Below are 27,923 nucleotides of genomic sequence, written 5' to 3' on the forward strand. Positions count from 1 at the left end.
CCCCCCGCTCTCCTCCTTCTCCGCGGCTTTTCCGTGTTCCCGCCGCCTTTCCCCCCCCACCCCCAACCTCCATCCCCCTCAGAGCGCGCCGCCATTTTCGCCGCGCCCCGTGGATGTGAGGCCCAGCCCGGGGTCCCGGCGCCGCTTGAGCAGCACGGAAAGGGGAGGGGGCTCCCGGCAAGACCCCCCTCCCCGAGAAGCGGGGATGCGCTGACGGTGGAGGGGCCCCCACCGGGCCGGCAGCGGCGAAGCTTTGGCCGGGCAAAGTGGGGGGCTCGTCGGAGGAGACGGCGGGAGGAGGAGGAGGAGGAGACGAAGGCCGGCCGGGCCCGCGGGCCGCTCACGCAGCCGCCGGGATGTTGCAGAATGTGAATCCCCAGAGCAAGTAGGTGCTGGCGACTTGGGGACAGAGGGGACACGCGTGGTGGTGGCGGGGGGTAAAGAGGATTTTTTATTTTTGGGGGGGGAATGGAGGTGTGAGGGGAGAGGGTGCGGCCTGGTGGCGGTGTGGGACCCCTAAATCGTGGCAGTGTCACTGTGGGACCCCTAAATTGTGGCAGTGTCACTGTGGGGTGCCTGTGCTGGGTCTCTGTCGCCCCCAGGTTGTGACAGGACATGGGGACCCCCGAAGTGTGGCAGTGCCACTGTGGGGTGCCTGTGCTGGGCCTGTGTGACCCTCAGGCTGTGACAGGGACATTGAGACCCCCAAAGCGTGGCTGTGCCACTGTGGGGGTCCCCAAAGTGTGGTTGTGTCACTGTGGGACCCCTAAATTGTGGCAGTGTCACTGTGGGGTCCCTGTGCTGGGCCTGTGTCACCCCCCAGAGTGTGACAGGGACATGGGGACCCCCAGTGTGGCTGTGCCACTGTGGGGGTTCCTAAATTGTGGCAGTGTCACTGTGGGACCCCCAAATTGTGACAGTGTCACTGTAGGGTGCCTGAGCTGCGCCTGTGTCACCCCCAGACTGTGACAGGGACATTGGGACCCCTAAATTGTGGCAGTGTCACTGTGGGGTCCCTGTGCTGGGCCTGTGTCACCCTCAGGCTGTGACAGGGACATGGGGACCCCCAAATTGTGGCAGTGTCACTGTGGGGGTCCCTAAATTGTGTCAGTGTCACCCCCAGGTTGTGACAGGACATGGGGACCCCCAAAGTGTGGCAGTGTCACTGTGAGGGTCCCCAAATTGTGGTTGTGTCACCGTGGGGTCCCTGAACTGGGCCTGTGTCACCCTCAGACTGTGACAGGGACATGGGGACCCCTGAAGCATTTTTGTGTCACTATGAGGGTCCCCAAATTGTGACAGTGTCACTGTGGGGTCCCTGTGCTGGGCCTGTGTCACCCCCAGACTGTGACAGGGACATTGGAACCCCCAAAGTGTGGCTGTGCCACTGTGGGGTCCCTAAATTTTGTCAGTGTCACTGTGGGGGTCCCTAAATTGTGTCAGTGTCACCCCCAGGTTGTGACAGGACATGGGGACCCCCAAAGCGTGGCTGTGCCACTGTGAGGGTCCCCAAATTGTGGTTGTGTCATTGTGGGGTGCCTGTGCTGGGCCTGTGTCACCCCCAGACTGTGACAGGGACATGGGGACCCCTAAATTGTGGTTGTGTCACTGTGGGACCCCCAAATTGTGGCAGTGTCACTGTGGGGTCCCTGAGCTGGGCCTGTGTCACCACCAGACTGTGACAGGGACATTGGGACCCCCAAAGTGTGGCTGTGCCACTGTGGGACCCCCAAATTGTGGCAGTGTCACTGTGGGGGTCCCTAAATTGTGTCAGTGTCACCCCCAGGTTGTGACAGGACATGGGGACCCCTAAATTGTGACAGTGTCACTGTGGGGTCCCCATGCTGGGCCTGTGTCACTCCCAGACTGTGACAGGGACATTGGGACCCCCAAATTGTGGTTGTGTCATTGTGGGGGTCCCCAGATTGTGGCAGTGTCACCCTCAGGCTGTGACGGGGACATTGGGACCCCCAAATTGTGTCAGTGTCACTGTGGGACCCCCAAATTGTGACAATGTCACTGTGGGGTCCCTGAGCTGGGCCTGTGTCACCCCCAGACTGTGACAGGGACATTGGGACCCCCAAATTGTGGTTGTGTCACTGTGGGGGTCCCTAAATTGTGACAATGTCACTGTGGGGTCCCTGTGCTGGGCCTGTGTCACCCCCAGACTGTGACAGGGACATTGGGACCCCCAAATTGTGGTTGTGTCACTGTGGGGGTCCCCAGATTGTGCTTGTGTCACCCTCAGGCTGTGACAGGGACATGGGGACCCCCAAATTGTGGTTGTGTCACTGTGAGGGTCCCCAGATTGTGACAGTGTCACCCCCAGGTTGTGACAGTGACACTGGGGACCCCCAGATTGTGGCAGTGTCACCCCCAGGTTGTGACAGTGACACTGGGGACCCCCAGATTGTGGCAGTGTCACCCCCAAACTGTGGCTGTGTCACTGTGGGACCCCCAAATTGTGGCTGTGTCATCCTCAGGCTGTGACAGTGACACTGGGGACCCCCAAACTCGGACTGTCACCCCCAGGCTCTGGCTGTGTCACCCCCAGACTGTGACAGGGACATGGGGACCCCCTAACCATGGCTGTGTCACTGTGGGACCCCCAAATTTGGGCAGTGTCACCCCCAAACTGTGGTAGTGTCACCCTCAGGATGTGACAGTGACACTGCAGACCCCCAAACTCTGACTGTGTCACCCTCAGGCTCTGGCTGTGTCACCCCCAGACTGTGACGGTGTCACCCCCAAACTGTGGCAGTGTCACCCCCAGGCTGTGCTGGTGACATTGGCACCCCCAAAAAGCGTGACAGTGTCACTCTGGGACCTCCAAATTGTGACAGTGTCACCCCCAAACTCGGGCTGTGTCACCCCCAAACTCAGGCTGTGTCACCTTCAGGCTGTGGCAGTGACATTGGGACCCCCAAATTGTGACTGTGTCACTGTGGGACCCCCAAATGGTGACATTGATACCCCCAGGCTGTGACAGAGACATTGGGACCCCCGAATTTGGGCTGTGTCACCCCCAAACTCAGGCTGTGTCACCTTCAGGCTGTGACAGTGACATTGGGACCCCTAAATTATGGTGTTGTCACCATGGGACCCCCAAATTCGGGCTGTGTCACCCCCAGATTTGGGCTGTGTCACCCTCAAACTTGGGCTGTGTCACCTTCAGGCTGTGACGGTGACATTGGGACCCCCAAATTCGGGCTGTGTCACCCCCAAACCGTGAGAGTGTCACCTCCAGGCTGTGCTGGTGACATTGGGACCCCCAAACTGCGGCTGTGTCACCCCCAAGCTGTGACAGTGTCACCTCCAAACTGTGAGAGTGTCACCTCCAGGCTGTGCTGGTGACATTGGGACCCCCAAGTTGTGGTGTTGTCACCATGGGACCCCCAAATTTGGGCTGTGTCACCCTCAGGCTGTGACAATGTCACCCCCAAGCTGTGACAGTGTCACCCCCAAGCTGTGACAGTGTCAGCCCCAAATTGTGACAGTGTCACCTCCAAATTCAGGCTGTGTCACCTCCAAGCTGTGACAGTGTCACCTCCAAACTGTGACAGTGTCACCCCCAAACTGTGACGGTGTCACCTCCAAACTGTGACGGTGTCACCCCCAAACTGTGACAGTGTCACCCGCAAACTGTGACAGTGTCACCCCCAAACTGTGATAGTGTCACCCCCAAAATGTGGCTGTGTCACCCCCAAACTGTGACAGTGTCACCTCCAAACCGTGAGAGTGTCACCCCCAAGCTGTGGCTGTGTCACCCCCACACTGTGATCCCCTGGGGATCCCCAAATCCTTGGGATCAAGGTCCTGGATCTTCCCAAATCCTTGGGGTTGGTGTCCTGGGATCCCAAATCCTTGGAAATTGTGTCCTGGAGATCCCAAATCCTTGGGAATTGTGTCCTGGAGATCCCAAATCCTTGGGATTTGTGTCCTGGGATCCCAAATCCTTGGGATTGGTGTTCTTGGGATCCCCAGATCCTTGGGAATTGTGTCCTGGGATCCCAAATCCTTGGGATTGGTGTCCTGGGGATCCCAAATCCTTGGGATCGGTGTCCTGGGGATCCCAAATCCTTGGGATTGGTGTCCTGGGGATCCCAAATCCTTGGGATTTGTGTCCTAGGATCCCAAATCCTTGGGATTTGTGTCCTGGGATCCCAAATCCTTGGGATTTGTGTCCTGGGGATCCCAAATCCTTGGGAATTGTGTCCTGGGATCCCAAATCCTTGGGATTTGTGTCCTGGGGATCCCAAATCCTTGGGAATTGTGTCCTTGGGATCCCAAATCCTTGGGATTTGTGTCCTGGGGATCCCAAATCCTTGGGAGTTGTGTCCTGGGGATCCCAAATCCTTGGGAATTGTGTCCAGGATCTTCCCAAATCCTTGGGATTGGTGTCCTTGGGATCCCAAATCCTTGGGATTTGTGTCCTGGGGATCCCAAATCCTTGGGATTTGTGTCCTGGGGATCCCAAATCCTTGGGAATTGTGTCCAGGATCTTCCCAAATCCTTGGGATTGGTGTCCTTGGGATCCCAAATCCTTGGGATTTGTGTCCTGGGGATCCCAAATCCTTGGGATTTGTGTCCTGGGGATCCCAAATCCTTGGGATTTGTGTCCTGGGGATCCCAAATCCTTGGGATTGGTGTCTTGGGGATCCCAAATCCTTGGGATTGGTGTCCTGGGGATCCCAAATCCTTGGAATTTGTGTTCTGGGGATCCCAAATCCTTGGGATCGGTGTCCTTGGGATCCCAAATCCTTGGGATTGGTGTCCTGGGGATCCCAAATCCTTGGAATTTGTGTTCTGGGCCTCTCCATTCCTGGATCCATCCCCAAATCCTTGGGATTGTTTTCCAGCGTTTTCCATGGATTTAACGGATTTTTGGTACCTTCCCACCATTCTCTGTTCTTCCCAAATCCTGATTTTTGCCCTAAATTGGAATTCCTGGGAATTTAGGGCTGGAATTCCTGAGGGTTTAAGATGGAAATATCTTGGAATTTATTGGGAAAGTAATGGGATTTTTGGGCTAAAATTCCAGGGGTTTCCTGGTTAAAATTCATGGGATTTGCACTGAAATTCCTCATGGTCAAAATCCTTGGGAATTTGCTCCTGAGATTCCGGAGCATTCACAGTCAAAATTCTTGGGAATTTGTGGGTTTTGTTCATTTGAATGAAATTCCCAGGAGTTGTACCCAGAATTTTTGGGAATTTCTGAGATTCCCAGGGGTTCATGGCCGAAATTTTCAGGATTTTTTTCATTAAATTCCCAAGGTTTTGTGGTCAAAATTCCCAAGATTTTGTGGCCAAAATTCCAGAGATTTTATGGCCAAAATCCCCAGGAATTTCTGCCTGAAATTCCCAGGATTTCCCATCCAAAATCCTCAGGAATTCCCATCGCTCTTTGGAGCTCCCAGCCCAAACCCACAGGGATTTTCTGCTTGAGATTCCCGGGATTTCACCACCAAAACCCTCAAGAATTTTTGCCCAATTTCATGGAATTTTGTGGCTGAAATCCCTGGAATTTTGTGCCTGAAATTCCTTTCTGGAAAAACCAGGATTTTTGGTGTAGAATTGTGGATTTAGGGACAGATTTACGGATGATTTCAACTTGGAATTTTTTTTTATTTCCCACCATTTTTTTTCTGAGAATTCTAGGATTTTTTCCTCTTTTTTCTTTAACCCTTTTCCTTCTGTTTTTTATTTTTCCCAGGATTTTGGGGGAGGGCAATGCCGGCCTCATGGCTTTGGCCACGGATTCCACGCCCGGCAAACGGATCCGGAAACCTTCGCTGCTCTACGAGGGATTCGAGAGCCCCACCATGGCTTCGGTGCCTTCCCTTCCCAATCCTCAGGCGAATCCTCCTCCTCCGGAGGTTTCCAATCCCAAAAAACCCGGCAGGATCACAAACCAGCTCCAGTACCTGCACAAGGTGGTGATGAAAGCCCTCTGGAAGCATCAGTTCGCTTGGCCCTTCCGTCAGCCCGTGGACGCCGTCAAGTTGGGCTTGCCGGTGAGATTTTGTGGGAATTTTTTTGGGAATTTTGGGGATTTTTTGGGGATTTTTTTTTTTGAATTTTTGGGGGATTTTTTGGGAGTTTTTTTGGATTTTTTTAGGATTTTTTAGGATTTTTTGGGGGATTTTTTGAGATTTTTTTGGAATTTTTTTGGAATTTTGGGGGGATTTTTTTGGGGATTTTTTTGAGATTTTTTAAGGATTTTTTTAGAATTTTTTTGGGATTTTTTGGGGGATTTTTTGAGATTGTTTTGGAATTTTTTTTGAATTTTTGGGGGATTTTTTTGGGATTTTTTTGAGATTTTTTAAGGATTTTTTTGGGATTTTTTTTAGAATTTTTTGGGGGTTTTTTGGTGGATTTTTTTGGGATCTTATGGGATTTTTTTGAGATTTTTTTGGGATTTTTTAGAATTTTTTGGGGGGATTTTTTAGGATTTTTTTGGAATTTTTGGGGGATTTTTTTAGGATTTTTTGGGGGATTTTTTAAAGATTTTCTTTTTCTTTTTTTTTTTTAATTTTTCAGGGATTTTTTGGGGAATTTTTTGGGATTTTTTAAAAATTTCGGGAGGATTTTTTTAGGGATTTTATTGAGGATTTTTTGTGATTTTTTCAGATTTTTAAGGGTATTTTTTTATTTTTTGTGATTTTTTGGGGGTTTTTTTGGGATTTTGGGGGATTTTTTAGGATTTTGTTTGGATTTTTTTGGAAATTTTTTGGGAATTTTTTGATTTTTTTATTTTGGGGGAATTTTTTTTTTATTTTTTGAGTTTTTTATTTATTTTTCTTTATTTTTAGGGGATTTTGTTGGGATTTTTGGGGGAATTTTTTGCAAATTTTTTTTTTTAATTTTTGGGATTTTTTTTTGGGGGGGGAATTTTTTAAGAATTGGGGGGAATTTTTTGCAGTTTTTGGGGGTATTTTTGGAGGGATTTTTTGGGATATTTTTTGAATTTTGGGGGGATTTTTTGGGGATTTTTTGAGGATTTTTGAGGGGAGTTTGGAGATTTTTTTGGAGAAATTTTTTGGGATATGTTTGCGAAATTTTTTTTAATGTTTTTTTAATTTTGGGGGAGAATTTTTTTTTTTTTTAATTTTTGGGGGGTATTGTATTTGTTGGAGGTTTTTTGGGCATTTTTGAGGGGATATTTTTGGGATTTTTTTGGGCAGATTTTCAGAAATTTTTTGGTGTGTGAATGTGGATTTTAATTCCCAACTCCTTCAAAAACCCCGATTCCAGCAGAGAATTCCCACCAGGAATTCCCAAACCCCCAATCCCAACAAAAATTCCCCCCAAAACTCCCCCAAAACTCCCTCAATTCCCAAATTCCCACTCCCAGTGTCCCCCAGAGTCATTCCCAATCCCAAATCCCGTTTTTTTTCCCCGGAATTCCCAGGATTATCACAAGATCATCAAGCAGCCGATGGATATGGGAACAATCAAACGGAGGCTGGAGAACAATTATTACTGGGGGGCAGCCGAGTGCATGCAGGACTTCAACACCATGTTCACCAACTGCTACATCTACAACAAGGTACCAAAAACACCCAAAAAAACCCCCAAAACTTACCTGGAATTGCCCCAAAAATTGGTGCAAAAATGATCAAAAATTGGTATGAAAGTGCCCAAAAATCGGTGCAAAAATGATCAAAAATTGGTATAAAAGTGATCAAAAATCGGTGCAAAAATGATCAAAAATTGGTATAAAAATGACCAAAAATTGGTATAAAAATGATCAAAAGTTGGTATAAAAATGACCAAAAATTGGTGTAAAAATGATCAAAAATTGATAGAAAAATCGCCAAAAATTGGTATATAAATGACCAAAAATTTATATAAAAACGACCAAAAATGGTATAAAAATGCCATCAAATTGGTATAAAAATACCCAAGAATTGGTATAAAAATGATCTAAAATTGGTATAAAAAATGTCAAAAAATTCATATAAAAGTGACCAAAAATTGGTGTAAAATTGACCAAAAAGTGGCACAAAAATATCACAAAAATGCCCCAAAAATCTGGGGGGTGGCTGAGTGCATGCAGGACTTCAACACCATGTTCACCAACTGCTACATCTACAACAAGGTACCCAAAACACCCCAAAAACACCCCAAAACCACCCCAAAACTTACCTGGAATTGCCCCAAAAATTGGTGCAAAAATGATCAAAAATTGGTATAAAAATGCCCCAAAATTGGTATAAAATTGACCAAAAATTGGTATAAAAGTGATCAAAAATTGGTGCAAAAATATCCAAAAATTGGTGCAAAAATGACCAAAAATTGGTGCAAAAATGCCCAAAAATTGGTATAAAAGTGACCAAAAATTGGTATAAAATTGACCAAAAATTGGTACAAAAGTGCCCAAAAAGTGGTGCAAAAATTACCAAGAGTTGGTGCAAAAATGCCCAAAAATTGGTGCAAGACCACCCAAATATCAGTGCAAAAATGCCCAAAAATTGGTATAAAAATGACTAAAAATTGGTATAAAATGACCAAAAGTTTGTATAAAAATGACCAGAAGTTGGTATAAAAATGATCAAAAGTTGGTATAAAAATGACCAAAAAGTGGCACAAAAATGACACAAAAATGCCCCAAAAATCTGGGGGGGTGGCTGAGTGCATGCAGGACTTCAACACCATGTTCACCAACTGCTACATCTACAACAAGGTACCCAAAACACCCCAAAAACACCCCAAAACTTACCTGGAATTGCCCCAAAAATTGGTGCAAAAATGACCAAAAATTGGTATAAAAGTGCCCAAAAATCGGTGCAAAAATGATCAAAAATTGGTATAAAAATGACCAAAAATTGGTGTAAAAAAGGCCAAAAATTGGTATAAAAATGATCAAAAATTGGTGCAAAAATGACCAAAAATTGGTATAAAAATGATCAAAAATCGGTATAAAATTGACCAAAAATTGGTATAAAAGTGCCCAAAAATTGGTGCAAAAATTGCCAAGAATTGGTGCAAAAATGCCCAAAAATTGGTGCAAGACCACCCAAATATCAGTGCAAAAATGCCCAAAAATTGGTATAAAATTGACCAAAAATTGGTATAAAATGACCAAGAGTTTGTATAAAAATGACCAAAAATTGGTATAAAAATGATCAAAAGTTGGTATAAAAATGACCAAAAATTGGTGCAAAAATGATCAAAAATTGGTATAAAAATGACCAAAAGTTGGTGCAAAAATGACCTGAAATTGGTGCAAAAATGCCCAGAAATTGGTGAAAAAAGCCCAAAAATTGGTATAAAAACGATCAAAAGTTGGTATAAAAATGCCTAAAAATTAGTGCAAAAATGATCAAAAATTGGTGCAAAAATGATCAAGAATTGGTGCAAAAATGCCCAAAAATTGGTGCAAGACCACCCAAATATCAGTGCAAAAATGCCTAAAAATTGGTATAAAAATGACCAAAAATTGGTATAAAAATTATCAAAAGTTGGTATAAAAATGATCAAAAATTGGTGCAAAAATGATCAAAAGTTGGTATAAAAATGACCAAAAATTGGTGTAAAAATGATCAAAAATTGATATAAAAATCGCCAAAAATTGGTATATAAATGACCAAAAATCTATATAAAAACAACCAAAAATGGTATAAAAATGCCATCAAATTGGTATAAAAATGATCTAAAATTGGTATAAAAATGTCCAAAAATTCATATAAAAATGACCAAAAATTGGTGTAAAATTGACCAAAAAGTGGCACAAAAATGACACAAAAATGCCCCAGAAATCTGGGGGGTGGCCGAGTGCATGCAGGACTTCAACACCATGTTCACCAACTGCTACATCTACAACAAGGTACCCAAAACACCCCAAAAACACCCCAAAAACACCCAAAAAGTTACCTGGAAAAAATAGAAAAAAAATTCCCAAAAAATTCCCAAAAAATTCCCTAAAAATTCCCTAAAAATCCCCTAAAAATTCCAAAAAAATTCCAAAAAAATTCCCAAAAAATTCCCAAAAAATTCCCTAAAAATTTCCAAAAATTCAAAAAAAATCCCCTAAAAATCCCTTAAAAATTCAAAAAAAAACCCCAAAAAATCATCAAAAAATCCCAAAAAATTTCCTAAAAATTCCAAAAAAATTCCCTTAAAATTCCAAAAAAATTCCCAAAAAATTCCCAAAAAATTCCCAAAAAATTCCCAAAAAATTCCCAAAAAATCCCCTGACCCTCCTATGGAATTTTCCCATCCCTGATCCCGTTTTTTCCCGTGGCAGCCCACGGATGACATCCAAAAGAGTTTCAAAATCCTAAGTTTCAGAAACTTTCTTTTAAAAAATCCCAAAAAATAGAAAAAAAAGTTCCAAAAAATTTCCTAAAAATTTCCTAAAAATTTCCTAAAAATTCCCAAAAATCCCCTAAAAACCCCCTAAGAATTAAAAAAAAAACCCCAAAAAATTCCCAAAAATTCAAAAAAAATCCCCAAAAAACCCCTAAAAATTCCCAAAAATTCCCAAAAACTCCCCTGATCCCCCTCTGGAATTTTTCCGTCCCTGATCCCGTTTTTTTTCCCCTTCAGCCCACGGATGACATCCAAAAGAGTTTCAAAATCCAAAGAGTTTCAAAAAATTTCTTTAAAAAAATCCCCAAAAATACAAAAAAAATTCCCAAAAATTTCCTAAAAAATTCCCAAAAATTTCCTAAAAGTTCCCAAAAAATTCCCTAAAAGTTTCCCAAAATTCCTTAAAAATCCCCTAAAAATCTCCTAAAAATTCCAAAAAAAACCCCCAAAAATCATCAAAAAAACCTCAAAAATTCCCTAAAAATTCCCAAAAAATCTCCTAAAAATCCCCAAAAAACCCCTAAAAATTCCCAAAAAATTCCAAAAAAATTCCCAAAAAATCCCCTGACCCCTCTCTGGAATTTTCCCGTCCCTGATCCCGTTTTTTTTCCCCTTCAGCCCACGGATGACATCGTGCTGATGGCGCAGACGCTGGAGAAGCTGTTCCTGCAGAAGGTGGCTCAGATGCCACCAGAGGAGCAGGAGCTGCTGCTGCCCCTGGCCAAGAACAGCCACAAGAAAGGGGCGGCTCGAGCTGCAGGTACCGCAATTCCCGGGATTTGGGATGGAATTCCCAGGATTTGGGATCCAATTCCCAGGATTTGGGATGGAATTCCCAGGATTTGGGATCCAATTCCGAGGATTTGGGATGGAATTCCCAGGATTTGGTATCAAATTCCTGGGATTTGGGATCCAATTCCCAGGATTTGGTATCAAATTCCCGGGATTTGGGATCCAATTCCCAGGATTTGGGATCCAATTCCCAGGATTTGGGATCAAATTCCCAGATTTGGTATCGAATTCCCAATATTTGGGGTTGAATTCCCAGGATTTGGGGTTGAATTCCCAGGATTTGGGATGGAATTCCCAGGATTTGGGATGGAATTCCCAGGATTTGGGATGGAATTCCCAGGATTTGGGATCCAATTCCCGGGATTTGGGATGGAATTCCCAGGATTTGGGATAGAATTCCTGAGATTTGGGATGGAATTAATGGGATTTGGGATCAAATTCCCAGATTTGGGATGGAATTTGTGGGATTTGGGGTCGAATTCCTGGGATTTGGGATAAAATTCCCGGATTTGGGATAGAATTAATGGGATTTGGCATCCGGTTCTCGGGATTTGGAATCCAATTTCTGGATTTGGGATGGAATTTGTGGGATTTGGGGTTGAATTTGTGGGATTTGGCATCAAACTCTCGGGTTTTTTCTTTGCCCAGATCCCTTTTTTGAGTTTTTTTCTGTCCCCCAATCCCATTTTTTTTAGGATTTTTGTGTCTTTTAGGAATTTTCAATCTCATTTTCCAGGTTTTTTTGTGTCTCCCAATCCCATTTTCCAGGATTTTCCTGTTTTTTTAGGAATCCTCAATCCCATTTTTCAGGTTTTTCATCTTCCCAAATCCTGTTTTCCAGGTTTTTTATGTCCCCAAATCCCATTTTTCCAGGATTTTTGTGTCCCCAAATCAGTTTTTCCTGGATTTTTCTGTCCCCAAATCCCATTTTCCAGGATTTTTCAATCTCCCAGTCTCTTTTTCCAGGTTTTTCATGCCCCAAAATCCGATTTTCCGGGGTTTTTGTGTCCCCAAATCCCATTTTCCAGGATTTTTATGTCCCCCAATCCTTTTTTCCAGGTTTTTTATGTTCTCCAATCCCATTTTCCAGGATTTTTGTGTCTTTCAAATCCATTTTTCCAGGATTTTTGTGTCACCCAATCCCATTTTCCAGGATTTTTGTGTCTCCCAATCCTATTTTTCCAGGATTTTTGTGTCTTCCAAATCCATTTTTCCAGGATTTTTATGTCCCCCAATTCCATTTTTCCAGGATTTTTGTGTCCCCAAATCCCTTTTTCCAGGATTTTTGTGTTTTCCAAATCCCATTTTTCCAGGATTTTCATGTCACCCAATCCCTTTTCTCCAGGTTTTTTCTACTCCCCACCCCCAGTCCCGGGGATTTTGGGGATCCCCTGGGATTTTCCTGCTGATCCCAAGGAATTTTTCCATCTTTTCCATCTTTTCCGTGTTTTCCCAGCTCTCCTGGCAGGGCTGGCGGGCGGAGCCCAGCAGGTCCCGGCCGTCTCCTCCCTTTCCCAACCCTCCGGATTCGCTCCGAACGCTCCCGAAATTCCCACGACCATCGTCAACATCCCTCACCCCTCGGTCATCGCCGCTCCGCTCCTGAAATCCCTGCAGCATCCCGGAGCCCTTCCCGCCAATCCCGGAGCCCTTCCCGCCGGGAATCCGGGAGCAAATCCCGGGAATCCTGGGAATCCCGGCAATCCCGGCCTGGCGGCGCCAGCACCCACCCAGCCCGTGGCAAAGGTGAGGTTTGGGGAATTGTGGGAATTCTGGGTGGGAATTCCAGGGGTTTGGGGGGATTTGGGAATTCTGGGTGGGAATTCCAGGGGTTTGGGGAATTCCGGGAATTCTGGGTGGGAATTCCAGGGGTTTGGGAATTCTGGATGGGAATTGGGGGGGATTTGGGAATTTTGGATGGGAATTCCAGGGGTCTGGGGAATTCTGGGAATTCTGGGTGGGAATTCCAGGGGTTTGGGGAATTCTGGGTGGGAATTGAGGAGGTTTGGGAACTCTGGATGGGAATTCCAGGGGTTCGGGAATTCTGGGTGGGAATTCCAGGGGTTTGGGAATTCTGGGTGGGAATTGGGGAGGTTTGGGAATTCTGGGTGGGAATTCCAGGGATTTGGGAATTCTGGGTGGGAATTCCAGGGGTTTGGGGAATTGTGGGAATTCTGGGTGGGAATTCCAGGGGTTTGGGAATTCTGGGTGGGAATTCCAGGGGTTTGGGGAATTCTGGGTGGGAATTCCAGGGGTTTGGGAATTCCAGGGGTTTGGGAATTTTTGGGATTGTGGGTGAGAATTCCAGGGGTTTTGGGAATTCTGGGAATTCTGGGTGGGAATTCCAGGGGTTTGGGAATTCTGGGTGGGAATTCTCTGTGGAAATTCCAAGAGTTCGGGAATTCTGGGTGGGAATTGCAGGGATTTGGGAATTGCAGGGGTTAGGATTGGGGAAATTTGGGAATTCTGGATGGGAAGTGAGGGGGTTTGGGAGATTTGGGAATTCTGGGTGGGAATCGAGGAGGTTTGGGAATTTTGGATGGGAATTTGGTGGGGTTGGGGTAGAGAAATTTGGGAATTTTGGCTAGGAATTGGGGGGCTTTAGGAGATTTAGGAATTCTGGGTGGGAATTGAGGAGGTTTGGGAATTGCAGGGGTTAGGGTTGGGGAAATTTGGGAATTCTGTGTGGGAATTGGGGGGGATTTGGGAATTTTGGATGGGAATTCCAGGGGTTTGGGAATTCTGGGTGGGAATTCCAGGGGTTTGGGGAATTCTGGGAATTCTGGGTGGGAATTCCAGGGGTTTGGGAATTCTGGGTGGGAATTCCAGGGGTTTGGGGAATTCTGGGAATTCTGGGTGGGAATTCCAGGGGTTTGGGAATTCTGGGTGGGAATTCCAGGGGTTTGGGAATTCTGGGTGGGAATTCCAGGGGTTTGGGAATTCCGGGGGTTTGGGAATTTTGGGAATTGCGGGTGAGAATTCCAGGGGTTTGGGAATTCCAGGGGTTTGGGGATTGTGGGGATTGTGGGTGGGAATTCCAGGGGTTTGGGGAATTTTGGGAATTCTGGGTGGGAATTCCAGGGGTTTGGGAATTCTGTGTGGGAATTGGGGGGTTTTGGGAATTCTGGGTGGGAATTCCAGGGGTTGGGGGGGGGGGATTTGGGAATTCTGGGTGGGAATTGGGGGGGTTTGGGGTGGTGGGATTGGGATTCGGGATTTTGGGATGAGATTTTTACTCCTGGAATGGGATTTTGAGACACTGGGATGGGATTTTGGGACACTGAGATGGGATTCTGACTCCTGGAATGGGATTTTGGGATAGTGGGATGGGATTTTGGGACACTGGAATGGGATTTTGGAGTCTTGGAATGAGATTTTGTGTCCTGGAATGGGATTTTGGAACACTGGGATGGGATTTTGGGTCATGGAATGAGATATTGGGATACTGGGATGGGATTTTGGGACACTGGAATGGGATTTTAGCTCCTGCAATGACATTTGGAACACTGTGGGACTCTAGAACAATCTCCACCTTCCCCCACCTTTCCAACATTCCCAAAAATCCCATTTTTTTTCCCCAGAAAAAAGGCGTCAAGCGGAAAGCCGACACCACCACCCCAACCACCACCGCCATCATCGCCACCAGCGGCGGCGAATCCTCCCCTTCCATCCCCGAAAATCCCAAAGCCGCCAAAATCCCGGCGAGACGCGAGAGCGGCCGCCCCATCAAACCCCCCAGGAAAGATCTCCCGGATTCCCAACAACACCAAACTTCCAAGAAAGGGAAACTTTCGGAGCAGTTGAAATATTGTAACGGGATCCTGAAGGAATTGTTGTCCAAGAAACACGCGGCGTACGCCTGGCCCTTCTACAAACCCGTGGACGCCTCGGCGCTGGGGCTGCACGATTATCACGATATCATCAAGCACCCCATGGACCTCAGCACCATCAAGGTAGGAATTTCTGGGATTTGGGAATTTTTTGGGATTTTTCAGGATTTTTTTGGAATTTTTTAGGGTTTTTTTAGGATTTTTTAGGATTTTTTTTAGGAATTTTTTTGGATTTTTTTGGAATTTTTTTTTATTTTTTAAGGATTTTTTGAGATTTTTTTTAGGGATTTTTATGGGATCTTTTAGGGAAAATTTTCCAATTTTTAGGGGTTTTTTAGGGATTTTCTGGTATTTTTTGCAATTTTTAGGATTTTTTTGGGATTTTTTGGGGGATGTTTAGGGCTTTTTAATGGATTTTCAGGGGATATTTTAGGGAAATTTTTGTAATTTTTGGGAATTTTTGGGGGGATTTTTTTTGCAATTTTTAGGGGATTTTTTAGGATAATTTTTGTAATTTTTAGGATTTTTTGGGGGGATTTTTTTGGGATTTTTTTGTAATTTTTAGGATTTTTTTAGGAATATTTTAGGGTTTTTTTTTTATTTTTTAAGGATTTTTAAGAGATTTTTTAGGAATTTTTTAGAGGTTTTTTTTGTATTTTTTTAGGGATTTTTAGGGATTTTTATGGGATATTTTAGGAAAATTTTTTAATTTTTAGGATTTTTTTAGGGAATTTTTGGGGATTTTTTTGCAATTTTTAGGGTTTTTTTAAGTGGGTTTTTTTGGGGGTTTTTAGGCTTTTAAGGATATTTTTTGGGTTTTGGCGTTTTTTAGGAGGATTTTTGGGGATATTTTGGGGATTTTTTTCAGATTTTGTGTTTTTGAGAGAATTTTTTTAAGGCATTTTTTGGGTTTTTTAAATTTTTTTTTTTCGGGGATTTTTAGTGGTTTTTTGGGGATTTTTAAGGATTTTTTTGGGGCTTTTGGGTCTGGAAAAATTGAGGTTTCAGGACCCTTCCATGACCTTTTCATGACCCTTCCATGACCCTTCCACGATTTCTACATGATTTTTCCGTGACTTCATTGACTTTCCATCACCCCATTGACCTTCCATGACCTTTCCATCACCCCATTGACCTTCTATGGCCTTTCCATCACCTCATTGACCTTCCATGACCTTTCCATCACCCCATTGACCTTCCATGACCTTTGCATTACTCCATTGACCTTCCATGACTTCTCCATGACACTTCTATGACCCATTAACCCTTCCATGACCCTTCCATAACCCTTCCATGACCTTCCATGACCTCATTGACCTTCCATTACTTTTCCATGATCCAATGACCGTTCCATGACCTTTCCATGATCCCATTGGCCTTTCCATGACCTTTCCATGACCTATTGACCTTCCATGACCCTTCCATGACCCATTGACCCTTCCATGACCTTTCCATGACCCTTCCATGGCCTTCCATGATCTCATTGATGTTCCATGACCTTTCCGTGACCCAATGACCCTTCCATGACCTTTCCATGATCCATTGACCTTCCATGACCTTTCCATGATCCATTGACCCTTCCATGATTTTCCATGACTCATTGACCCTTCCATGACCTTCCATGGTTTTTCCATGCCCGTTTTCCCGACGTTCCTGGTTTTTTTCCCGGCAGCGGAAGATGGAGAACCGGGAATACCGCGACGCGCAGGAATTCGCCGCCGACGTCCGGTTGATGTTCTCCAACTGCTACAAGTACAACCCCCCCGACCACGACGTGGTGGCCATGGCCAGGAAACTCCAGGTGGGAATTCCCAAAATTCCCGGAATTCCCAAAATTCCCAAAATTCCCAAAATTCTGTCGCGTTTCAGGGAAAAAAAAAAAAAAAAATCCCTTAAAAAATTCCTGAAAAATGCCAAAAAAATGTAAAGGAAAAATATCAAAAATTCCTGAAAAAATTTCTGGAATCTGTCCAGGAATTCCTGGAAAATCCCTGGAAAATCCACAAAATTCCTAAAAAATCAGCCCAAAATTCCAGAAAAATCCCAGAAAAAAATCTCTTAAAAATGGCAAAAAAATATAAAAATAATAATTAAAAATTTCTGGAAAATTTTCTCGAATCTTTTCAAGAATTTCTGGCAAATCCCTGGAAAATCTCCTAAGAAATATTTAAAATTCTGGAAAAATCCACCCCCAAAATTCTGGAAGAATCCTGGAAAAAAATCTCCCAAAAATGCCCAAGAAATGTAAAAAAAATCACAAGAATTCCTGAAAAATCCTTTGAAATCTCTCCAGGAATTCTTGGAAAATCCCTGGGAAATCTCCTGAAAAATCCACAAAATTCTGAAAAAATCCACCCCCGAAATTTCGGAAAAATCCCTGAAAAAATTTCCTAAAAATGCCCAGGAAATGTAAAAAAAAATCACAAGAATTCCTGAAAAATCTTTTGAAATCTCTGCAGGAATTCCTGGAAAATCCCTGGAAAATCTCCTGAAAAATCCACAAAATTCTGGAAAAATCCACCCCCGAAATTTCAGAAAAATCCCTGAAAAAAATCTCTTAGAAATGGCAAAAAAAAATTTTAAAAAATCCTAAAAATTCCTGAAAAATCCCACGAAAGAAATCCCCAAAATTCCCCCCAAATCCCACAAAAAATTCCAAAAATTCTGGAGAAATCCCCAAAAAAATTCCAAAAAAATCCCCCAGAATATTTCCATGAATTCCTGAAAAATAAATCATGGAATTTTGGGGGTTATTATTGGGAATAGGAGTTTTTTTCCCATGGAAAACGATGGAATTTTGGGTTTTTTGGGAAATTTGGGAATGAATTTGGGAATTTGGGTTGCTGGGAATGCTGGGAATGCCAAATCCAGTCAAACTGGAGCCTTTTTTCCATGGAAAACAAGGGAATTCCAGGGATTTTTGGGAATTAGGGTTACTGGGAATACTGGGAATGCCAAATCCAGGCAAACTGGAGCCTTTTTCCTATGGAAAACAACAGAATTCCAGGGATTTTTGGGAATTGGGTTACTGGGAATATTGGGAAAGCTGGGAATGCCAAATCAATGTGAACAGGATCCATTTTTCCATGGAAAACAATGGAATTCCAGGGATTTTTGGAAATTTTTTGGGAATTAGAGTTATTGGGAATACTGGGAATGTTGGGAATGCCAAATCCAGGTGAACAGAAGCCATTTTTCCATGGAAAACAATGGAATTCCAGGGATTTTTGGGAATTACGGTTACTGGGAATACTGGGAATGCTGGGAATGCCAAATTCAAGCAAATAGGAGCCTTTTTCCATGGAAAATGATGGAATTCCAGGGATTTTTGGGAATTGGGGTTACTGGGAATGCTGGGAATGCCAAATCCAGGCAAACTGGAGCATTTTTCCATGGAAAACGATGGAATTCCAGGGATTTTTGGGAATTGGGTTACTGGGAATGCTGGGAATGCCAAATCCAGGCAAACAGGATCCATTTTCCCATGGAAGACAATGGAATTCCAGCGATTTTTGGGAATTGGGTTACTGGGAATGCTGGGAATGCCAAATCTAGGCAAACTGGAGCCTTTTTTCCATGGAAAACAATGGAATTCCAGGGATTTTTTGGGAATTGGGTTACTGGGAATTCTGGGAATGCTGGGAATGCCAAATCCATGTGAACAGGATCCATTTTTCCATGGAAAACACCAGAATTCCGGGGATTTTTGGGAATTGGGTTACTGGGAATACTGGGAATGCTGGGAATGCCAAATCCGGGCAAACTGGAGCCTTTTTTCCATGGAAAACACCAGAATTCCAGGGATTTTTTGGGGGTCAAAAGCTGGGATTTTTTTTCCCGGGATCTGAGCAGATTCCCAAAATTCCCGGAATTCCCACAGGACGTGTTCGAGTTCAGCTACGCCAAAATGCCGGACGAGCCTCAGGATTCCGGCGGCGCCGCGGCCTCGGCTCCGCTTCCCATTCCCAAATCCTCGTCCGAGGAATCGTCCAGCGAGGAGGAGGAGGAGGAGGAGGAAGAGGAGGAGGAGGAAGACGAGGAGAGCTCGACGGAAACGTCCTCGGAGAGCGAGGAGAGCTCGGATTCCGAGGAGGAGAGAGCGAATCGGCTGGCGGAGCTGCAGGAGCAGGTGGGGAAAAGTGGGAATAGGATTGGGAAAAATGGGGAAAACGTTGGGAAAAGTGGGGGGAAAAAAATGGGAAAAATTGGGAAAAATGGGAAAGAGAATTGGGGGAAAATGGGGAAAAATCAGGAAAAAGATTGGGAAAAATGGGGAAGAAGATTTGAAAAAATTAGGAAAAATTAGGAAAATTGATAAAATAATTGTGAAAGAATTATGAAAAATTTGGGAAAAAAGTAGGGAAAAAAACTGGGGAAAAAACTAGGTAAAATGGGGAAGAAGTGGGAAAAAAAGTGGAAGAAGTTAAAAGAAATTGGGGAAAAATTAGTAAAAATCAGGAAAAGTGATAAAAGAATTTGGATAAAATTAGGAAAAATGGGGGAAGAAATAGAAAAATTATGAGAAAAGTGATAAAACTGGGGAAAAAATAGAAGAAAATAGGAAAAAAAATAGGAAAAAATTGGGAAAAATTACAAAATTTGGAAGAAACTAGGGAAGGTTGGGAAAGAATGAGGAAAAAAATTGGGAAAAATCGAGAAAAAGATTGGGAAAGAAATTGGAAAATTTAGGAAAGAAGTGGGAGAAAATGGGAAAAATGATAAAATGGGATAAAATTAGGAAAAATAGGGAAAAAAAGGAAAAATTGGGGAAGAAGTGGAAAAAAGTTGGGAAAAATGGTAAGAAAATTGGGAAAAATGATAAAAAAATTGGGATAAAACAAGGAAAAAAGGAAAAAATAGGAAAAGATCATGAAAAAACGGGGAAAGAATTGGGAAAAAATAGGAAAAAAATTTTGAAAAAATAGGGAAAAATTGGGAAAGAAATGGGAAAAAATAGGGAAAAATTGGGAAAGGAATGGGAAAAAATGAGGAAAAATGATAAAAAGATTGGGAAAAAAATTGGGAAAGAAGTGGAAAAAAATTGGGAAAAGTGGCGAAATAATTAGGAAAAAATTGGGAAAAAATGTGGGAAAATGATAAAAAAACTGGGATAAAATTAGGGAAAAATTAAGAAAAATTGGGAAAGAAGTGGGAAAAATTGGGAAAAGTTTTGAGAAAATTGGGGAAAAATGGTAAAAAACTTGGGATAAAACTAGGAAAAAAATTAGGAAAAAAAGAGGGAAAAAACTCAAAAAAATCGGGAAAGAAGTGGGAAAAAATGGGGAAAAAATTATTAAAAAATCCGGAAAAATTGGGAAAGAAGTGGGAAAAAATTGGCAAAAATTATGAAAGGATTGGGAAAAGTTGGAAAAAAATGAGGAAAAAATTGGGAAAAAAAACAGAAAAATAATACAAAAACTGGGATAAAATTAGGGAAAAATCAGGAAAAATTGGGAAAGAAGTGGGAAAAAATTGGGAAAAATTATGAAAAAATTGGGAGAGAAGTGGGAAAAAATGGGGAAAAGTCTGGAAAAAATGGGAAAAAATTACTAAAAAATCGGGAGAAATTGGAAAAGAAGTGGAAAAGAATTGGGAAAAATTATGAAAAAATTGGGAAAGAAATGGGAAAAAACGGGGAAAAGTCTGGAAAAAATGGGGAAAGATTAAGAAATATTGAAGGAAAAACAGAAAAAATTAAGGAAAAAATGGGGAAAAACAGTAAAAAAATCAGAAAAAATCACCGAAAAATCAGAAAAAAATGGGGAAAAAATTCCAAAAAACGGGAAAAAATTCAGAAAATTGGGAAAAACTTCCCGGAAAATGGGGATGGGAATGCGGCTCCGGGATTCGCGGCACTGTCCCGTCCTTGCCTCCGCAGCTGCGCGCCGTGCACGAGCAGCTGGCCGCGCTCTCGCAGGGCCCCGTGTCCAAACCCAAACGGAAACGGGAGAAGAGGAAGAGGAAGAAAACGGAAAAGCACAAAGGGAGGGCGGGGCCCGAGGAGGAAACGCGAGCGAGGCAGGCACAGCTCCGGAGAGCGCGGAAAGGATCGGCCGGAACAGCTCCCAAGTGAGGATTTGGGATTGTTGGGAATGGTTTATTGGGATTGTTGGGATTTGGGAATGGTTTATTGGGATTTAGAAATTGTTTATTTGGATTATTGGGATTTGGGAATGGTTTTTTGGGATTTGGGAATGGTTTATTTGGATTATTGGGATTTGGGAATGGTTTATTGAGATTTGAGAATGGTTTATTTTAGGGTATTTTGCATTTGAGAGTGGTTTATTGGGTTTTGGGAATGGTTTATTTGGGAATGGTTTATTGGGGTTTGGGAATGGTTTATTGGAATTTAAGAGGAGTTTATTGGGATTTAGGATTTAGGAGGAGTTCATTGGGATTATTGGGATTTGGGAATGGTTTATTTGGGTTATTGGGATTTGGGAATGGTTTATTGGGATTTGGGAATGGTTTATTTGGGTTATTGGGATTTGGGAATGGTTTATTGGGATTTGGGAGGGGCAGGCGCAGCTCCGGAGAGCGCGGAAAGGATCGGCCGGAACGGCTCCCAAGTGAGGATCTGAAGGGATTTTGGGATTTGGGAATGGTGTATTTGGATTATTGGGATTTGGGAATGGTTTATTGGGATTTGGGAATGGTTTATTGGCATTTGGGAATGGTTTATTTGGATTATTGGGATTTAGGAATGGTTTATTGGGATTTAGGAATGGTTTATTAGGATATTTTGGATTTGAGAATGGTTTATTGGGATATGGGGAATGGTTTATTTGGATTATTGGGATTTAGGAATGGTTTATTGGGATTTGGGAATGGTTTATTGGGATTTAGGAACGGTTTATTTGGATTTGGGAATGGTTTATTTGGGTTATTGGGATTTGGGAATGGTTTATTGAGATTTGAGAATGGTTTATTTGGATTATTGGGATTTAGGAATGGTTTATTGGGATTTGGGAATGGTTTATTGGGATTTGAGAATGGTTTATTGGGGTTTAGGCATGGTTTATTCGGATTATTTGGATTTGGGAATGGTTTATTTGGGTTATTGGGATTTAGGAATGGTTTATTGGGATTATTGGGATTTGGGAATGGTTTATTGGGATTTGGGAATGGTTTATTGGGATTATTGGGATTTGGGAATGGTTTATTGGGATTTGGGAATGGTTTATTTGGATTATTGGGATTTGGGAATGGTTTATTGGGGTTTGGGAATGGTTTATTTGGGAATGATTTATTGGGATTTGGGAATGGTTTATTGGGATTTAGGAGGAGTTTGGATTACTGGGATTTAGGAATGGTTTGGGAATGGTTTATTGGGATTTGGGAATTATTTATTTGGATTTGGGAATGGTTTATTGGGATTTAGGAATGGTTTATTGGGATTATTGGGATTTGGGAATGATTTATTGGGATTTGTTAATGGTTTATTGGAATTTAAGAGGAGTTTATGGGATTTGGGATTTAGGATTTAGGAGGAGTTCATTGGGATTATTGGGATTTGGGAATGGTTTATTTGGATTATTGGGATTTGAGAATGGTTTGTTGGGATTTAGGAGGAGTTTATTGGGATTTGGGAATGGTTTATTGGGATTCGGGAATAGTTTATTTTGGGATGGTTTATTGGGATTTGGGAATGGTTTATTTGGACTATTGGGATTTAGGAGGAGTTTACAAAAGTATAAAAAAACCCCCCAAAATCCCCTTAAAAATCACAAAAAAACCCCCCAAAATCCTGGAAAAAAAAACCAGAAAATCCCCTAAAAAATCAAAATAAAACACAAAAAAATCCCCAAAAAATTCACAAAAAAATTACAAAACAATCCAAAAAGTCCAAAAAAAATCACCAAAAATTCCCAAAATTCCTAAAAAACCCCCAAACCTTTAATTCCAGAAGCTCCAAACGCAGCAGCAAAACCCCCGCGGCCGCTCCGGCTCCGACTTTGGCCGATTCCGAGGAAGAGGAAGAATCCAAACCCATGACCTACGATGAAAAACGTCAGCTGAGCTTGGACATCAACAAACTTCCAGGAGAAAAATTGGGAAGAGTCGTTCACATCATCCAATCCCGGGAACCTTCGCTCCGAGATTCCAACCCCGAGGAGATCGAGATCGACTTCGAGACGTTGAAACCGTCGACGCTGCGGGAGTTGGAGAGATACGTCTTGTCCTGCCTGAGGAAAAAACCACGGAAACCCTACAGCGAGAGTGAGGAAAAATGGGAATTTTTGGGGAATGTTGGGGAAAAAAATGGGAATTTTTGGGAAAAAAAATGAGGATTTTGGGTGAAAAAATGGAGATTTTAGGGCAAAAAATGGAGATTTTAGGGCAAAAAATGGGAATTTTATGGCAAAAAATGGGAATTTTATGGCAAAAAATGGGAATTTTATGGCAAAAAATGGGAATTTTAAGGCAAAAAATGGGGGTTTTTAGGGAAAACGTAGATTTTTGGGGAAAATGGGGATTTTACGGGTTTTCTTGGGAATTTTTTGAGTTTTTTAGGGTTTTTGGGAATTTTAGGTGAAAAAATAGAGATTTTAGGGCAAAAAATGGGAGTTTTTTGGAATTTAGAGGAAAAAATGGGGATTTTAGGGCAAAAAATAGGGATTTTAGGTAAAAAAGTGGAAATTTTTGGAATTTTGGGGAAGAAATGGGGATTTTAGGGCAAAAAATGGGAATTTTAGGGGGTTTTTGGATGAAAAATGGGGATTTTGCAGGGATTTTTGGGGATTTTGTAGAGTTTTGGGGTGTTTGGGGATGTTGGGAGTTGGAGAGATCCGTCTTGTCCTGCCTGAGGAAAAAACCACGGAAACCCTACAGCGAGAGTGAGGAAAAACGGGAATTCTTGGGATTTGGGGAAAAAAATGGGAATTTTGGGGAAAAAATGGGAATTTTTGGGGAAAAAAATGGAGATTTTATGGCAAAAAATGGGAATTTTATGGCAAAAAATGGGAATTTTATGGCAAAAAATGGGAATTTTATGGCAAAAGGGAATTTTAAGGCAAAAAATGGGGATTTTTAGGGAAAACGTGGATTTTTGGGAAAAATGGGGATTTTACGGGTTTTCTTGGAAATTTTTTGAGTTTTTTAGGGTTTTTGGGAATTTTAGGTGAAAAAATAGAGATTTTAGGGCAAAAAATGGGAGTTTTTTGGAATTTAGAGAAAAAATGGGGATTTTAGGGCAAAAAATAGGGATTTTAGATAAAAAAGTGGAAATTTTTGGGAATTTGGGGGAAAAAATGGGGATTTTAGGGGAAAAAATGGAAATTTTAGGGGGTTTTTGGATGAAAAATGGGGATTTTGCAGGGATTTTTGGGGATTTTGTGGAGTTTTTGGGGTGTTTGGGGATGTTGGGAGTTGGAGAGATCCGTCTTGTCCTGCCTGAGGAAAAAACCACGGAAACCCTACAGCGAGAGTGAGGAAAAATGGGAATTCTTGGGATTTGGGGAAAAAATGGGAATTTTTGGGAAAAAAAATGAGGATTTTGGGTGAAAAAATGGAGATTTTACGTGGAAAAAATGGAGATTTTAGAGCAAAAAATGGAAGTTTTAGAGCAAAAAATGGGAATCTTGTAGCAAAAAATGGGAATTTTTAGGGAAAAAATGTGAATTTTTGGGAAAAATGGGGATTTTAGGGGGTTTTTTGGGAATTTTCTGTATTTTTTAGGGTTTTTGGGAATTTTAGGTGGAAAATAGAGATTTTAGGGCAAAAAATGGGAGTTTTTTGGAATTTAGAGAAAAACATGGGGATTTTAGGGCAAAAAATGGGAATTTTAGGGGGTTTTTGGATGAAAAATGGGGATTTTGCAGGGATTTTTGGGGGTTTTGTGGAGTTTTTGGGGTGTTTGGGGATGTTGGGAGTTGGAGAGATCCGTCTTGTCCTGCCTGAGGAAAAAACCACGGAAACCCTACAGCGAGAGTGAGGAAAAATGGGAATTTTGGGGGGAATTTTGGGGAAAAAATGGGAATTTTTGGGAATTTGGGGGAAAAAAAATGGGGGTTGTAGGTGAAAAAATGAAGATTTTAGGGCAAAAAATGGGGATTTTAGGGCAAAAAATGAGGGTTATTGAGGGAAAAATAAGGATTTTAAGGCAAAAAACGGAAAATTTTGAGAATTTAGAGAAAAAAATTGGGATTTTAGGGCAAAAAATGGGGATTTTTGGGAAAAATGGAGATTTTAGGGGGGTTTTATTTTTTCCCCGATTCTCCCTGTGATTTTTCCCTGGTTTTCCTTAAGTTTTTCCTTCATTTTTTCTTGTTTTTCCTTCATTTTTCTTGTTTTTTTCCTTAATTGTCACTTATTTTTTTCCTTAATTTTTTCTCTAATTTTCCCCAATTCTTCCCCGATTCTCTTTTCGTTCTTTCTCTAATTTTAATTTTTCCCTGTTTTCCCCATTTTTTTCTAATTTCTTCTAATTATACCTTAAGTTTTCCCTTAATTTTCCCTTATTTTTTTCTTAATTTTCTCTTATTTTTCTTTAATTTTTCCACTAACTTTTCCTTAATTTTCCCTAATTTTTCCTAATTTTTTCTTTATTTTCTCTCTGAATTTTCTCCTAATTTTCATTGAATTTTTCCCTAATTTTTCTCCATTTCCCCCTGAATTTTCCCCAAATTTTTCCCTCAATTTTCCTCTATTTTTCCATAATTTTTGCCTGAATTTTTCTCTAATTTCCTCCAAATTTTTCCCTGAATTTTTGTTCATTTTTCCGTAATTTTCTCTGAATTTTCCCCAAATTTTTCCCTGAATTTTTCCCTAATTTCCCCCAAATTTTTCCCCAATTTCCCCCAAATTTTTCCCTAATTTCCCCCAAATTTTTCCCCAATTTTCCCCAAATTTTTCACTGATTTTCCCCAAATTTTCTCCTAATTTTCTCTGAACTTTTCCCCATTTTTTCCTAATTTCCCCCAAATTTTTCCCTAATTTTCCTGAACTATTCTCTAATTTTTCCCCATTTTTCGTGGATTTTTTCCTAATTTTTCCTTAATTTTTCCTTGATTTTTTTTCCTAATATTCCCTGAATTTTTCTCTAATATTCCCTGAATTTTTCCCTGAATTTTTCTCAATTCTTCCGTAATTTTTCCCTGAATTTTTCCCTAATTTCCCCCGAATTTTTCCCTGAATTTCCCCCATTTTTCCATAATTTTTCCCTGAATTTTTCCCTAATTTCCCCCAAATTTTTCCCTGGACTTTTCCCTGAATTTTTCCCAATTTTTTCCGGAATTTTCACTTAATTTTCCCCAAATTTTCCCCAAATTTTTCCCAATTTTTCCCCAAATTTTTCCTTAATTTTCTTTGGATTTTTCCCTAATTTCCCCCCCAAATTTTCCCCAATTTCCCCCAAATTTTCCCTGAATTTTCCCGGAATTTTTCCCAAATTTTTCCTGAATTTTTTCCAAATTCCCTCCTGTTTTCCCCTCATTTCCTCTCCCCCTCCCCTCTCTTTTCCCACTTTTCCCTCTTCCCATTCCCATTTTTTTCCTGGGATTTTCCAGCCCTGAAGAAGCCGGTGGGGAAAACGAAAGAGGAGCTGGCCCTGGAGAAAAAACGGGAATTGGAGAAACGGCTCCAGGACGTCAGCGGGCAGCTCAACTCCGCCAAGAAACCCCCGAAAAAAGGTGGGAATTCCGGGAATTCTGGGAATTTTGGGAATTCTGGGAATTTTGGGAATCCTGGGAATTCTGGGAATGAGGATTGGAAGTCTGGGATTTGGGAATTTCGGGGATTCTGGGGGTTTGGGAGGGGTTGGGCAGCTCAACTCCGCCAAGAAACCCCCGAAAAAAGGTGGGAATTCCAGGAAATTTGGGAATTCCGGGATCAGGATTGGAATTTTTGGATCAGGATTGGGAGTTCCAGGATGAGGATTGGAATTTTGGGATTGGGACTGGGAATTCCGAGCTCCAGGCAGGAATTTTGGGATCAGGATTGGGAATTCGAGGATCAGGACTGGGAATCTTGGGATGAGAATTGGGAATTTTGGGGTCAGGATTGGAATTTTGGGATGGGGATTGCGAATTCTAGGATGGGGATGGGAAATTCTGAGCTCCAGGCAGGAATTTTGGGCTCGGGATTGGAAATTCTGGGATCAGGATTGGGAATTTTGGGCTCAGAATTGGGAATTTTAGGATCAGAACTGGGAATTCCGGGACCAGAATTGGGAATTTTTTGGATCAGAACTGGGAATTTCAGGATGAGAACAGCTCCCCCTCCTCCAATCCCGTTTTTTCCATGAATTTTGCCCCTTCCCCAATCCCGAATTTTCCCAAATTTTCCCGAATTTTCCGGGAATTTTCCCCATTGCAGCGAGCGAGAAGCCGGAATCGGCGGCGGCGGCGGCAGCGTCGCGACTCAGCGCCTCCAGCTCCAGCTCGGACTCGAGCAGCTCCAGCTCCTCTTCCTCATCCTCCGACACCAGCGACTCCGAGTCCGGATAATTCCCGGGAAAAACACGGAATTCCTGGGAAAAACCGCGAAATTCCTGGGAAAAACGCGGAATTCTTGGAAAAAAACGTGAAATTCCTGGGAAAAAACGTGAAATTCCTGGGAAAAAACATGAAATTCCCAGGAAAAAACATGAAGTTTCTGGGAAAAACCCAGAATTCCCGGGAAAAACTCGGAATTCCCAGGAAAAAACATGAAATTCCCAGGAAAAAATGTAAAATTCCCAGGGAAAAACATGAAATTCTGGGAAAAAACATGAAATTCCCAGGAAAACCCCGGAATTCCTGGGAAAAACGCGGAATTACCAGGAAAAAGGCAGAATTCCCGGGAAAAAATGCGGAATTCTCGGGAAAAACGTGGAATTCTTGGGAAAATGTAATTCCTGGAAGAAAGAAAATGTGGTGGAGGAAAATTGTGTATAAAAAAAATCCCGGAGAAAAAATTCCCAGAAAAAAAAATACCTGGAAAAGGAAAAAATAAATTGGGAGAAGGAAAATGGGGGAAAATGGGGAAAAGAATTCCTGGGAAAAAAAT

General features: G+C 42.3%; 1 protein-coding gene across 4 annotated transcripts; it reads left to right on the plus strand.

The window, feature by feature from the left end:
• The first annotated feature begins 124 nt into the window (after positions 1–124).
• BRD2 (bromodomain containing 2) lies at positions 125–27,870 on the plus strand. Of its 4 annotated transcripts, XM_058857405.1 has the most exons (13): positions 125–385; positions 5,714–6,014; positions 7,412–7,549; positions 10,933–11,074; positions 12,563–12,852; positions 14,688–15,059; positions 16,609–16,737; positions 18,817–19,065; positions 20,815–20,958; positions 21,459–21,505; positions 22,843–23,156; positions 26,444–26,566; positions 27,252–27,870. In XM_058857405.1, the coding sequence occupies exons 1-13, from the start codon at positions 357–359 to the stop codon at positions 27,380–27,382; spliced, it is 2,409 nt and encodes an 802-aa protein (XP_058713388.1). In that variant the 5' UTR covers positions 125–356; the 3' UTR covers positions 27,383–27,870. The 4 variants fall into 4 exon arrangements, with proteins under 4 accessions (XP_058713388.1, XP_058713387.1, XP_058713389.1 ...); XM_058857404.1 differs by lacking the exon at positions 21,459–21,505 and having other exon boundaries at positions 20,815–21,005; XM_058857406.1 differs by lacking the exon at positions 21,459–21,505 and having other exon boundaries at positions 20,854–21,005.
• Positions 27,871–27,923: the final 53 nt, after the last annotated feature.

Source organism: Poecile atricapillus, chromosome 26 (genome assembly GCF_030490865.1).
Source record: "Poecile atricapillus isolate bPoeAtr1 chromosome 26, bPoeAtr1.hap1, whole genome shotgun sequence".
Classification (NCBI taxonomy): domain Eukaryota; kingdom Metazoa; phylum Chordata; class Aves; order Passeriformes; family Paridae; genus Poecile; species Poecile atricapillus.